This window comes from Phaseolus vulgaris, chromosome 7 (genome assembly GCF_051622355.1).
Source record: "Phaseolus vulgaris cultivar YP4 chromosome 7, ASM5162235v1, whole genome shotgun sequence".
In the NCBI taxonomy this organism is placed as follows: Eukaryota; Viridiplantae; Streptophyta; class Magnoliopsida; order Fabales; family Fabaceae; genus Phaseolus; species Phaseolus vulgaris.
The window spans coordinates 41,441,689-41,455,584 of record NC_143504.1 but is presented as its reverse complement, the minus strand read 5'-3'; the positions used below and the strand labels follow the sequence as shown (position 1 = coordinate 41,455,584).

Below are 13,896 nucleotides of genomic sequence, written 5' to 3'. Positions count from 1 at the left end.
CCAAAGAGGTTTGGGTTTCAACAAGATGATCAACCCATGAACATAATATTCATTTTATCCTAAGTAAACGTATGGGTTGTTTAGTTATGCCTGAGTTATTCTCCCCAAGCATGTTGAATAAGCTTTTGTTGGTAGAACTGTCAAATTGGTTGTTTGGAGGATTGTATAGGAGACACTATTAGAATGAAAACTTCACCTAGAATTTGTGAGCATGGGAGGGAGAAGGAAGCAGGGATAATATGAAATTCACACCAAAGGGGTAAAGGAAGGAATTGGAATTTTGTAGAAATAAATTATTTCTATCTAATGTTGAATGGTTTCCAGGTCACCATCTAAGTAATGAATCTGTCCCCCGAGTATAGTCTAAACCTGTCCCAATTTGACGGGGAATCCACAGATTGACTAGGTACGAGTCTGGGTAATACCCGATTTTTTAAATTGTATGGGGACGTGGATAGGTATGTACATATTCGTCCTGTCCCCATTCAAATACCCATCCTTGTCCTCATACCCATCCTCGTTTTAAATTACTAAAATATCTTTATTTTATTAGGTATTATAAAAACTTATATTAACTTTTCTTTGGCCTTTAGTTTCATAAATTATTTTTAAGTCATATTTGATCATTTTTTCTCTTTTTTATAATTATTTAATCTTTATCTAAAAGAATAGAGAAAGTTGATTGTTATAACTAGCATCCCCCCCTTAAATTAATGGTTTAGGATACACCATTAATTTATGTGACAAATTAGAAAACGGGCCAGCAGTTAATGGTTTGGTGAAGATATCCGTGATCCCTGCAGTTTCTTTTGTTGAATAACATCTCTAACAAAATGAAGATATAATTCAAAATGTTTGGTCTTGGAGTGCATGATTGGATTGGATGCAAGAAGAACAGCGCCAAGATTATCAGATCGAATGGTGGGAAGAGTAGGAGGAAGACGAAGTTCGGTGAGTAGATTTTGTATCCACTTGAGTATTCTGCTTAAGGGTCACAGCAATACTGCGATATTCTGCTTCTGTAGAGCTGCGAGAAACAACCTTTTGTTTCTTTGAAAGCCAAGTAATAGGATTTGATTCGAGGTAGACAACAAGGCTTGAAGTTGATTTCCTATCATCAGGATCAAAGCCCCAATCGACATCAGCAAAGGCATTTAGCGTGAGTTGAGATAGGCGTTGAAGATGAAGACCATGAGTGGTAGTGCTAGCTAGGTAGCGGAGAATGCGTTTAACAGCATTCCAGTGGTGATGTTGGGGGTTGTGCATGAAATGACACGCTCTATTGGCGCTATAGGCAAGTTTTGGACGAGTGATTGAAGCGAACCAACCACGGTTTGATAGAGAGAAGGATCATCTACAACACTGGTAGCGTCTTTTGTTAGGCAAGAGGTGGAGAGCATTGGTGTAGGTTGAGGCTTGGAGGAGAGCATGTTGGTTTTGTGAAGAAGATCCAGAATGTATTTGGTTTGAGAGAGATGTAAGCCACCATCCAATGTCCAAGTAGCTTCAACACCCAGGAAATAGTGAAGAGTGTCGAGGTTCTTTAAGGCAAAATGCTGATTGAGGGAGTGGATCAGACGTTGAATGGCAGTGTTAGAGTTCCCTGTAGTAAGAATATCATCAACGTAAATTAGGATGAATAGAGTGATATTATTGTGGAAGTGAAGAAAAAGGAAGGTGTCACTTTTGGTGGGATTAAAACCAAGCGAGATTAAAATGGCACTTAGCTTGTGAAACCAAGTTCTGGGTGGCTGTTTCAACCCGTAAAGAGCTTTGGTAAGTTTGCAAACAGTGTTGGAGTCACCAGTTTCAAAGCCAGGAGGTTGGACCATGTAGACAGACTCCTCCAGGTCACAGTACAAAAAAGCGTTGTTAATATCAATTTGATGGACAAACCAATTTAATTGAAGAGCAAGAGTGAGGATAATACGTATGGTGACATGCTTTATAACAGGAGTAAATGTTTCAAAGTAGTCAAAACCTGGTTGCTTATGAAATCCTTTGGCGACGAGGCGAGCTTTATTTTGCTGAAAGGAGCCATCGACATTGTACTTGATTTTGAAAATCCATTTGCAACCAATGGGTTGAATGCCAGGAGGAAGAGAGGTGAGAACCCATGTTTTGTTGGTAGTTAGAGTCGCAATTTCTTTCTGCATGGCAAAAAGCCATTGGGGAAGATGTAAGGCTTCTTTGGTGGATTTGGGAAGGGTCAAAACATGTGTTGCAGTAAAGGCACGTGGTTGAAGTAAAGCTGCCTTCGCTTGTGTAAGCATAGGGTGAGAGATTTGAGGCACATGATTGGGTGGAGTCAAAGCAGGGGAAGACGAGTCAGATTGAGAGGATATAGATGCAGAAGAATCATGAATGTCTTGTGGGGAACCAGGTGCTGGTTGAGAAATGAAAGCAGGTAATTGCTGAAAAACAGTTAGAGTGGGTGAAGGGGAGGAGGGGCTATTAGTGGGTGAAGAAACAGAGGAAAAAGGTTAGGTAAAACACCATAAGTTTCATTAAAGGTAACATGACGAGTAATATACATACGCTCTGTAGGAGAGAGACACATGTATCCTTTGTGATTAGAGGCATAGCCAAGAAACACATAAAGATGAACGAAAACTAATTTTATGTTTATTATATGGGCGAAGAAGAGGATAACAAGCCCATCCAAAGATTTTGTAAAAGGAGTAATCGGGGTGTGTGTTAAACAAGAGATAATACGGGCTTTGATTGTTTAAAATAGATGTGGGTAAAACATTTATAATAGAAACAGCAGTAGTAAAAGCGTAGCCCTAGAAATGCATGGGTAAATTAGAACGAGCAAGTAAAGTCAATCTTATATCAACAATATGCCTATCCTTCTGTTCAACCGAACCATTATGTTCATGGGTGTGAGGGCAAGTTAGACGATGAGTTATGCCATTAGATGAAAGAAAAGATTTAAAATAGAGAAACTCTTTTCAATTGTCAGTTTGAATGCTTAAAAGTAGAAAACCAGTTTGTTTTTCAACATATAATTTGAAAGATTTAAAAACAGTGAGTGCCTGTGATTTAGTATGAATTAAATAGAACCAAAAATATCTAGTGTAGGCATCCACAAAAGAGATATATTAACTAGCACCATTAGTTGCAAGGGTAGCAAACGGCCCCCAAATGTCAATGAAAACAAGTTGTAAAAGGTTTAGAGTATATAGTTTGAGAAGCAGTAAAAGGGAGTTGATGGGACTTGCCAACAACACAAGATTCACAGAATAGGTATATTACAAATCTTCATAATTTGATGAATCCCTCTTGGTTGGGCATGACCAAACCTGGAGTGGTAATGGCAGTAGTGTATGCAGAATAAGGTGCAATTTGAACAAGATTTGGAAACATATAAAGACCATCTTTAAGCTTGCCTTGAAGCAGAATTTCGTTGGTTCCCTAACGTTTAACAAGACAAACATCAGCAAGGAACTCAAAAAATACGGGATTATCATGTGCAAACCTAGAAACACTCAACGGATTTTTAGATATAGTAGGAACATGCAGAAGATGTTGTAAAGAAAAAGTATTATGGGTATTAAGATCAGTATAAGTGGCAGAGCCAATAGATGTAATAGGGAGCTATGAACCATTACCTACAACAACCTTTTTCGAACTTGTGTAAGGAGTTGTGCTTGAAAGATTGTTGCTGTGAGCAGTGAGATGATGTGAGGCACCACTATCAAGATACCAAAGAGGGTCATGTAGAGTATTGGGGGTTCCGAGGATCGAAGGTTCATCATCACTAAGAGATGTAGAAAAATGGGCAGTGTTAGCAGTAACTTGAGAGGGAGTGGAAGAATCAAACCTGTGCCAACAATGAAGGGCAGTGTGCCCATATTTTCCGCAAATTTGACATTGCACCCGAGACGAAGATGAGTTAGATGGCATCTTGGTGAAGTTCTTGGATGTTGGAAAGCGTGGTTTAGAATAAAAGCGTTGTTTTCCAGGACCAGAAGGGTTTAACTTGCTGTCTCCAGACTAGGAAATTGTTTTCAGTGGTGGATGATGAGGCCATTTTTGGCTCTGGATACCATAAAAGAATAGAGAAAGAACAAAAGATTTAGAGGAGAGAATAAGAGAAAAGAGAGAACTATATTATTCAGGCTAACTGAACTTGTATTTAGAACAGAAAAGACTGGGTATTAATAGTACCCAGTGCTGCATAGAATACAGGTAAAACAGTTTTGACTGTTATAACTAACATTATCCAATTGTTAATTTGATACTCTCTTTTTATATTTATACAACTACATTTTTGTTTCTTGACATTTGATATTGGAGAAAAGAAAATGTGTATTCTTTTGAAAATGAATACTTGATAATATTATGTTTTTTGTTTTGACTTTTAATTTTTGCAAAAAATTATTTAATTAATATTTGGAACAGGAAGGGGCGGGTATAGGCGTGAATGGGGATGGGGATGAATTTTTACTTCGGCAATAGAAATGGGATAGTCAAACCCGCACCCGTCCCGCCTCGCTGCCATCCGTAGCAGGCACTCCCTTAGTTTGTGTTTGATGCTGGAGTCATAATTATTTTGGAACTGTAGTGGTGAGGTTGCGTAGCTTGTACTCTTACTATTTCTGTTATGGCACCATATGCAGCCAGTTATATTAATTGTATACAAGTTGGCAACCTGATATTATAAAATGATAGTTTACCTATCTGCTATATGTTCAGGCGTAGGGAGTAATGTCCTTAACCTTGAGGTCAAGGTCAATGTTTAAGAAGGCAGTATTGTTAGGATGCTCCCTGTTAGTTGGGCCTTGTAAGTTGAGAGTAAACCTTATAATCTGTTAGAATACTTGTATGTAATTTGTTAAGCTGTTATAAATAGTCAAAAAATTTAAGAGAATTTTGTTGGTGGGAATACGTTTTGGGAATACGTTTTGACAAGGCTCTTGAATTCCTTGGAGATCGTTCATTCATTCTTCTAGGTTTTACCCTTGCCCATTTTGCTATCATACTGCAATTAGGGATTTAATGGATAAAATCTCTTTTCATTCTAGTTTTTTTATTTAATTTCTATCAATTGATATTATAGTCATCTCAGCGGGAGCTATTCCAATTGGCTGCAGGATGCAGTTGTCTTGTTAATCATGCTTCAATCCATTGAACAATGATACTTAATTTTAGCAGTCACAAGGGGGTTTCATTGAGAACAAGTTCAATCTTTGTCGGAGGGGGGTGTATTGATACATACCCATTACTTGTTAGTTAAGTGTCTCTCTGTGAGGGAATTAGTTGGGCAGACAGAGATAGTAGAAGAAAAGAAATTTAAAGAAAGGAGGTTGAGAGAGAAATGAACTTATCATTTGAGAAAGTATTTGACTCTTCATAGTGAGGACAGTTCTGGTCTATTGGATGTCTAGGGATGCTACGGCATTTGCCAAGCAATTGGTATTTTTCTTTAGACAATGAACCAGTTCTATCAACTACACACCAGACTTTTAGGATTCTTTGATGTATAATAGGTATGGTTCTGATGGAAAATAAGAACATTCAAATTCTCAGTATCTAAATTTAACAAGTGTACTGAATTCCTAAGTTAGACATTATCCTTGATACACCTTGTATACTTCACTCAGCTAGCCGTACTTCTCTCATGCAACTCAAATTTATGAAGCCTTATTCTCCTTGTGATGGCGAGACTGTTTGATAGTGCTAGAAGGGTGTTTCTTTTATCTAATCAAATGTTGTTATCATCCTTTAGATTAGTTCATATTGTTTTTAACTGGATTTAACTATCCTCTTGTCTATTTGAAGGAAACATTTTTTTATATTTTACCGTTGCATTCCTTTGGAAGTATTTGTTGAGCTCTTGTATTTTATGCTATATGAAATGTAATGGAATTAATATTGTGTTATGTGAAATAGGTGGATTTATCTCATCCTGATGCACAACTGAGATTGCTTGAAGTTTTCTATCACAAGATATACAAGGTGCTGAGTCAGTCATATACTTTTTGTTTTCTTAGTTCAAATGCTAGTCGTACAAGCATGATTTCCTTGAGTTGACTAATTTTGTTGGCGTTCAATGTGATGAGGGAAAAAAATCAATTCATCTGCATCACTCTCTCATATGCCATTATGCAATGTAGCCTTATTGTTGATAACTGTTATAAAAATTCATATATACTATTATCCTATTAATTACTGGCTTGCCTCATAAATCTCTTGGTGGCCAGCTAAAAGTTGCTCATTTTGTCTTGAAATTAAGATTTCACATTACTGATATTTCTCAATATTAATGAGAATGAAGTTTGAAATGTTCAGCTCCAAGTAATTTATGTGCAGGATAAGGAAAATTTGTTGGCATATAAGTTTGTTTTTGTTTTTGGGAGTAAAAAATAGAATTTTGTTTACAACATTTGTTAAGTTCTTCTTTATTTATGAAGTTTCAAATTGGATAGCTGTAAAACTCATAAACCTTTTGCAGATTTTCCTGCCGAGTGAAACAATTGAGAATATTAATGATGAATATTGGAAGTTAAGAGCGGAGGAGGTAAAGATTTGTTAACTTTTTTATATTTATTTTTATAATTAGTATTCAAATACAACATCTTGACCAGGGAGATACTATTTTGGACGTGATAGACATTGTTTCAGCTCTTGTCAACCTTCACTTGTTTTACAAGAATGTGTTGATATTGAAAGAAAAAGAGTATCAAAGGTCCCATTTTTTTTTAAAAAATTTTCAATGTAATTTAAGACATATTTGAAATGCTTAACCTCTAAGCAACATTGGCCTTTGGAAGGATGATAATTTAGTTCTTGATTGACACAATTAATAAAGGTTAAGACCATATTTTAGTTTTCCTTGAAGACCATGACTGGTTTAAGCTAAATAGTATGAAATGTAACTGTCATTTAACATTCCATTTCCTTAATGTTTAGCCACCCTTGACCACTAGGACAAGAAAACAAATCTAGTACACTACTACAAAGTGTTTTTTATTTTTATTATAAATATCATGGAGTTTATGTATGAGAAAAATGTATCGACAATAGACATGTATTTGTAAACTAAAAGATTGGGTTGGGTTGTAGCATGATTGTCATGTTTTGAGTAGTGCCTTTTGGATTTTTCCATGAGAAACCCTCTTGATCATATCTCTTTAACATTGAAATAATAAATTTCAGCTTAAATACGATTTTAGTCTCTCAAATTTGGGTAATCTTTTGTCCCTCAAATTAAAAATTGACTTCGTAGTCCCTTGATTCAGAATTTTTTTGTCTTTTAGTCCCTCTTGTTAGTCAGAGACACTATGGATGGTAGTTTTGAATTTTTCGATTTGTGGTGGTTTTTGACTATTGTAATTTAGTTTGGTAATTTAATTGTTAAAACAATTTATGGATGTTGTTAAAGCAGGGGCACATATCCTTTCTCCGCATGATCTCTTTCCCTCAAAATCAAATGTAGAAATAATTAGAACTTCAAATCCCGAAAGCCCAAAATAAGTTCCAAACAGGTTATATATTAAGATATATTGGAAAACCGCCTTAAATTGCGATCTAAGTTGCAATCTTTTTGGGGGTTACTAAATTACATCCTCAAAGTTTAGTCACACATCCACTAGTGATATGACTTAATAGAGTATGTAAGTGGGTTGTTATTAGAGTAATAAAGAGTTATTCTCTCAAGTTTTTAATCTGACTGTTTATGCCAATTTACTATAGGTTTTTAATCAATTTGTTAGGTTGTTAAACAATTGATTTCTTTGTAAGCTAACTGGTCTATTCCACATCAAAACAAGTGTATTAGCTTCCCTTCTACTCTTTCTATGCAGTATATATTTGATCTCTTTAGTTGAAGAGAATTAAAAATCAATAAGTTGAAGAGAACTCTTTGTATGTGTTTCTTTCACCATGTAGATGCTATTTAATTTTGGATTTCTCCTCCTTGAATTCCTCTTCAAGCATGAGAGCTTTATCTAAATCTAAAAGAGTGAGTTTTTCAGCATCTAAAAGATTAAGTATAGGTCTTTCTCTGTCAATGTTTTCCTGAATCTAGTCAACTGTAGTCAAAGCAGCAGCAACATTACCTAAGACATCTCTATTCCATTGAATACGCCTAGTCTTAACCTCCTTAAGCTTTTGAGAGAGAACAAACATAGGACAACCATACCTTTTAGTCTCCGTGCAATGCATCATGAATCACATCTTGACAATCTGGATGTTTAGACCACATCGAAAGAAACCTGAAAGGGGATTTTACCTTAGCTTGATCATCCACTTCAAACAGAAGAAAATGGTGATCAAGTTTAACTATATAGAAAACATTACATGAGACAAAAGATCAGAAACTTATAAAAATTATTATTACAAACAACCCTGTCCAGCTTCTTATTAGTCCTAGAATCCCCAATGTGACCATTGATCGGCTCAAGTAAACTGACTTCCAGGTGAAGGCAAGTAATTGAAAGAATTCTGATCAGAACAATCCTGGAATTCCCTGCAACCCAAGGGAGATGGATAAATTTTACCTCTATATTGATGACACCCAAGCACAACAGTAAAATCACCAATAAAGGACCGTGCAGCTGAAATCTGAATAGCTCTGACACACAAATGCCCTATAAGCCACGTTTAAAAGAAAAAGAAACTTGTTGTGTAGAAGAACTAAGGATGGCTGAATTAATATCTTTACCAACACCCAAGAGAGGGAAGATCTTTTTGATTTTGTGCAAAGAACTTAAGATGTAAGGATTCCCAAAAACTTAAGAGAGATATGAATCTTTATAGAAGGTTCAGCCACAGGATGAAAATCTAGTTTATGAAGAAGACAAATTATTGAGTATCCTCTTTGCTCTAGGTTGAGCCAGACTCCTTATGTTCCATAATAGCATCATAAGATAACAAAAAAAAAACAATCGAAAAAGATTTCATTGCTTCTAACTATCAAAAGCCATTTTGGACTGAGTTGTCGGACCAAGATTAGTGTCTCTTTGCCCAGATAATAACACCGGTGGTGGTTTTGAAACAAAAACTGCAAGTAGCAGCCTTTTTAATATCGATATCCAAAATTGTAAGAATTATCTTTTCTTCATCTTTTTGAATTTATTATTTTATATCATAAAAAAAATTAGCCTGTGACTTGTGTCAAGAAAGACTTACCTGATGAGCATGTTAATAAAATAGAAAATTTTACCCATACTTTATATTTTCATTGATAGCTTTGCAATTCCATTAATTCTAATTTTGTAAAGTCCCTAAAGTTCAGTTTTCATTTTGTAATAGTAGCCACTGCAATGTGTCATTGCGCCTCCTTGTTTATGATGAGCACATGATGGTGCAGTTTTTTGTTGCCTTCATCATGGCCAGATGTCATCACAGCTGTTAATCTCTATGTGGCTAAAATCTCACTTTACCCTTAAGTTATGTTCTGTGGCTTCCGCCAATTCTCTTAGGGTTAATTTCTGTTGGTTTCTCGCTTGTTTTCTGTTGCCAAAGGCTTTCAGAGTTTGAAAACCATCCCTGTAGAAGAATTTTATTAGACAATTGCACCTATGTTACGGGCTTCACAAAAAACCCCCACTTCTTGCAGCCTACCATTTTTTGAGCCCAAACTCTAGCTATCATCCAATGATAGTCTTCCAACTCCACCTGTTTTGGCAAATATAATTTGTTCCATGAGTCAGACTTTAGTACTTGACAGGTCTGTGCCCTGTTGTCTCTCTTTTTCTTTAGCTGTGACTTCTTTACTATGTTCTCACTTGATTCTTGTTTCCTGTGTCCTGCTGCTTCTGTCCCTCTATATGTATCTTCAATTTAGTGTTCACACGTGTAAATTGTAGTATAAATTATTTGCAATTGTGTCCATAATCTCTAGGTATAGTGGTTGTGCCACTGTCACAATCCTGCCTTGTTAGTTTGTTGTCAGCCACACTGCACAACTATCCATGATTGACTGTGAATTTATAATTATGTGTTTTGTTATTGTGACATGCTGTTAATTTTTTAGTTCATGATTCCTCGTCATTTTGGTTTCTCATTACGAATATAATATTCTTTTGTACTATTGAAGATTCCTGAAGAAGATAGAAATCTTGGTCCACTGGATCGATTGATCCATGTTTATCATTTCTTTGAAGATACTGCTCATAAGTATTTGGTAAGATCAAATCTATGGTATTGTTATAATTTCTCAGTGCTTTTTCAGTCCGAATATAATTTTTTCCAGTAATTGAATCATATTTTTGCTGTGATACATTTCTTTACAAACTCTTTTTTCCTGTAACTTACAAAATTTGCAGCAAATTCATAATTTTGGGGATCCTTTTCTATTTGTTATCCATGGTGGTGAGACATTAGCTGATGTCAAATTGCGGTTACGGAAAAAGCTTCAAGTTCCAGATGCAGAGTTTTCAAACGTATGTATGAATGTGTTATTCAATTATCTGCACTACATTTTAGGCATTTTAAAGCTTGGTCAACTTTTTTATGATATATTGACGCATATTAATAATTATGTACAATGTTCGATTTGTTTTTCTGCTTGTAGTTAAACTACTGTCCTGCTTCAATTACTTCTCTGGATGTAGAGTTAACAAGGTTTTATTTCATAACTGATATATTTTTATCCATGATGTTTGTCTTTCCAGTGGAAGTTTGCATTTGTGTTACATGGTCGTCCTGAATACCTACAAGATTCTGATATTATCTGTGCTTGTTTTCAGGTCTGTCAATATTCTCTTTCTCTTATGTGATTTTTCATTTTGGTTTTGAAGCCTAAGGCTGTCAATGGAATCTGTTTAGGCTTATTGTTTGACTTCTACATGATTAAGTTACTACAAATTTGAATTGTTTGTTTGTTTAGAGAAGGGATGTTTTTGGTTCTTGGGAGCAATATCTTGGACTGGAACACACTGACAGTGCTCCAAAAAGGTCTTACGCAGTTAACCAGGTAAACGCTGGGGACTGGCTTCTCTCTTTCTTTTGGGAGATTGCCCAAAGTAGCTGTGTAGATGGTATATGCATTCTGTCTTAAATAAAAACAAAACCTTAAAATGTGGATCCATAATGCAGTCATTCAAAGTTTAAGGTAGATAAAACAAAAATATATACAATTTATAAAGAAAAAATGGCATTACTTCTATGTATGGTTAATTGATTATATTCTATTACTTCTAATCTCTAAGAAAATATAGCAACATAGAATTAGACTTCTCTGAAAACAGTTCAGTTGGTTACGCTGTGAGAGCAGTCTTGAAAATATTTTAGAGAAAAGTGAACGGAAGAAGGCAAGTTATATGTTCTAATATTACATTTCTTTTTCACTCTCCCCTTTAAACTCTGACATGACTCTATACCTTTTTCACATTAGTATTGGACATACTTGCTGGGAAAATTGGAGAGCCATACCTCAATGCTCATCTTTTGTCTCTGAAATAGTCCTAGTTGATGACGTTAGAGGAGCTAATTCTCAGATTAAGTTGAGAGGAAGTTTAGAATCGTACGGTTTCACTAAATAGATGTAACCAAGGTATATGCAGTGTAAGATCGGGCCAAGGCTTGAATCCGCAATGTTTTTTGTGTTGAAACTGGGGACACACTAAATCACAAGTTCCATGGTTTAATTATCTTGAATCCATTTTTCAAAGTGATGGGGATATTAATAAGAATGTTACACAAGATGCAAGTTGAGTGAATGAAATTGTGTAAATATAGCACATACTGAACATGAGGAAAAGTTAAACCACACATATGCCAATGATTGTAACTTTTAATAGGATTAAGCTAGTTGCCAGTGCAAAATTGTTATTATGGCAGTATCTTCAGGTGTTTTGGGTGAAATGAATGAAGAATACTTGAAAGAATTAGACATACTCTAAAATAAACAATATAAGATAATTTAATCTTTAACACAGACATGAGTCTTTAGTTCCTACCTATAGCTCCATGGTATATCTTTGCTCTTACTGAAACATTCATAGATGAATTTTATTTAATATTTATATGTACAACTTGATTATACAATTGGAATGAAAATAAGTTATTGCATTTGCACTGGATATCCAAATGTAACAACGGCTGAATACAAGTCACTGAAAATAATTTTATGCGCAGGTTCCAGCAGTCTACAACGATCATTTCTCAATTTTGCAGAACCGTCACACAATTGAGAAGCCTGTAAAAATCTACAACTAATGAATCTATGAATCAGTATATAATAGCTTATGGCAGTGACACTTGCAGTTTTATGAAGTGATAACAGTAGTGTAGAGTCAATCTTGCCAATTTTATAGCTTCATTACTTTACTTAGAGGGATAGGTGTACAGTTTTTATCTGTCTTTCCTGGTGGTTAAACCTCAATCACTCCTTGTCTTTTTGGTTTTAATTCCTTGTAAATAATAAATAATAAGTTTTTGGGTTGGATTTTTGTATATAATTATAGGTATACTTAACTTCTGCACCTTCTATTACATTACAGGCTTGTATGTTCAGACTCACCTGTAACATTTTTCAACAAACTAAGTTAGACCCCTTGATGGTTTCACCCAAATCCTTTCTAAGAAAAGAAAAAAAGCATTACACTTAATGCAATTTTTTTAAGATAAAAGTGTAGTTTTAACATAATTTATCACAAATAAGTTTTCCATGTTTTCTAAAAGAATTCTATTCAACATACATTATAATAACCTTTGGAAACACAACTTAATTTATTTCACATTTAAAAATTATTATCCTAATTTTTACCAATTTTAACTTTTTTTTCAATTCATGTGAAAAATTGAGAAGTTATTTTTACACAACGAATTACAAAGCATGTACAATAAGAGCATAATTTGAATAGCATTTTAAAAGCTCGGTTAAAAATGTTTTTTATTATAATTTGTATAGAAACTATCATTGTTCTAAAATTAGCAAAAAATTCATATCACCAAATCAAATCGGAATACAAAATTTATAATATATGTAAACATATTTGTTTGAATTTTATTGAACTCAAGATATCTCCATGGTAATATTTATACGTCAATATCTCGTGTTTTTAAAGTTATTAAAGGGAGTAATATTTTTTTCAACTATTCCCTTTCTTCAAACAGCTAATATGGATATGAATCAGTTATTTTACTACATGTTTAAAAATGAATATATATATATATGTAACCTTTTAACTATAACTATTTTTTAATTCGGTTTGCTTGGTTGAGAATAGAAAAATAGAGGGACAATAATAATGAAAAGTAAAAACAGTTGGAATTAAGGTAAAAAATTAAAAGTATTTGATTGGAAGAAAATTAAATATAATATAATGTGATTCATTACTTTTAAAATTATTTTTCTACTCTCTCTTCGACGAAACAACTTTAACTTACTTCTATTTAGTCAAAGTTATTTTATGCGTAATAATGTTAATTTTTATTATTGTATTTAGCCATCTCATGTTCTCAAACGGAATTGGGAGTTGGAATTAAGAAAACGATTCAAACTGCTCTTCTTCTCTACCTCCTCGGTTGATCGGTCTCCACTCCTATTTTTCTCCTAGCAAACTCCTTACTCTCCTATCCTCCCTTTGTTTTTCGATCTCCACAAAGTCCAGACTCGGATGGTACTTGCAAAAGGCACTCTGATGCTCAAGTCAGTTTACTATTCGGCACTCGGTATTCTGAGTATTGTATAATAACGTACCTAGTTCTTAGATTGTGTGTCTATTTATGTGATTATGAGGGACCTTTTCTTATTGAGTCAAGTTAGAGAGTTGGGTCATGTTTAGAAGTGACCTAGCTCTTGATTGTAGACTAGCCTCACTAATTCTACTTAAACATAATCGGCTTTGTGGTGTCAGTCGGTGTAATGACCGAGTCCAAGACATGGTCTCGGTCGAGCGAGTCTAGCAGTACACTTGCCCCCATGCTCGAGGATGGTTA

The 13,896-nt window shown here is 34.7% G+C and overlaps 1 protein-coding gene across 11 annotated transcripts in view; it reads left to right on the top strand.

Moving 5' to 3' along the window:
- LOC150025909 (ubiquitin C-terminal hydrolase 13-like) overlaps positions 1-12,433 on the top strand; it is a 33,087-nt gene extending 20,654 nt beyond the window's left edge. For all 11 annotated transcript variants that reach the window (XM_090304544.1, XM_090304545.1, XM_090304551.1 and 8 more), the window contains 7 exons: positions 5,899-5,964; positions 6,461-6,526; positions 10,049-10,135; positions 10,278-10,394; positions 10,626-10,700; positions 10,841-10,927; positions 12,091-12,433. In XM_090304544.1, the coding sequence (XP_090160670.1) occupies positions 5,899-5,964; positions 6,461-6,526; positions 10,049-10,135; positions 10,278-10,394; positions 10,626-10,700; positions 10,841-10,927; positions 12,091-12,171 (579 nt within the window). In that variant the 3' untranslated portion in view covers positions 12,172-12,433. The remainder of the gene's footprint in view (positions 1-5,898; positions 5,965-6,460; positions 6,527-10,048; positions 10,136-10,277; positions 10,395-10,625; positions 10,701-10,840; positions 10,928-12,090) is intronic.
- Positions 12,434-13,896: the final 1,463 nt, after the last annotated feature.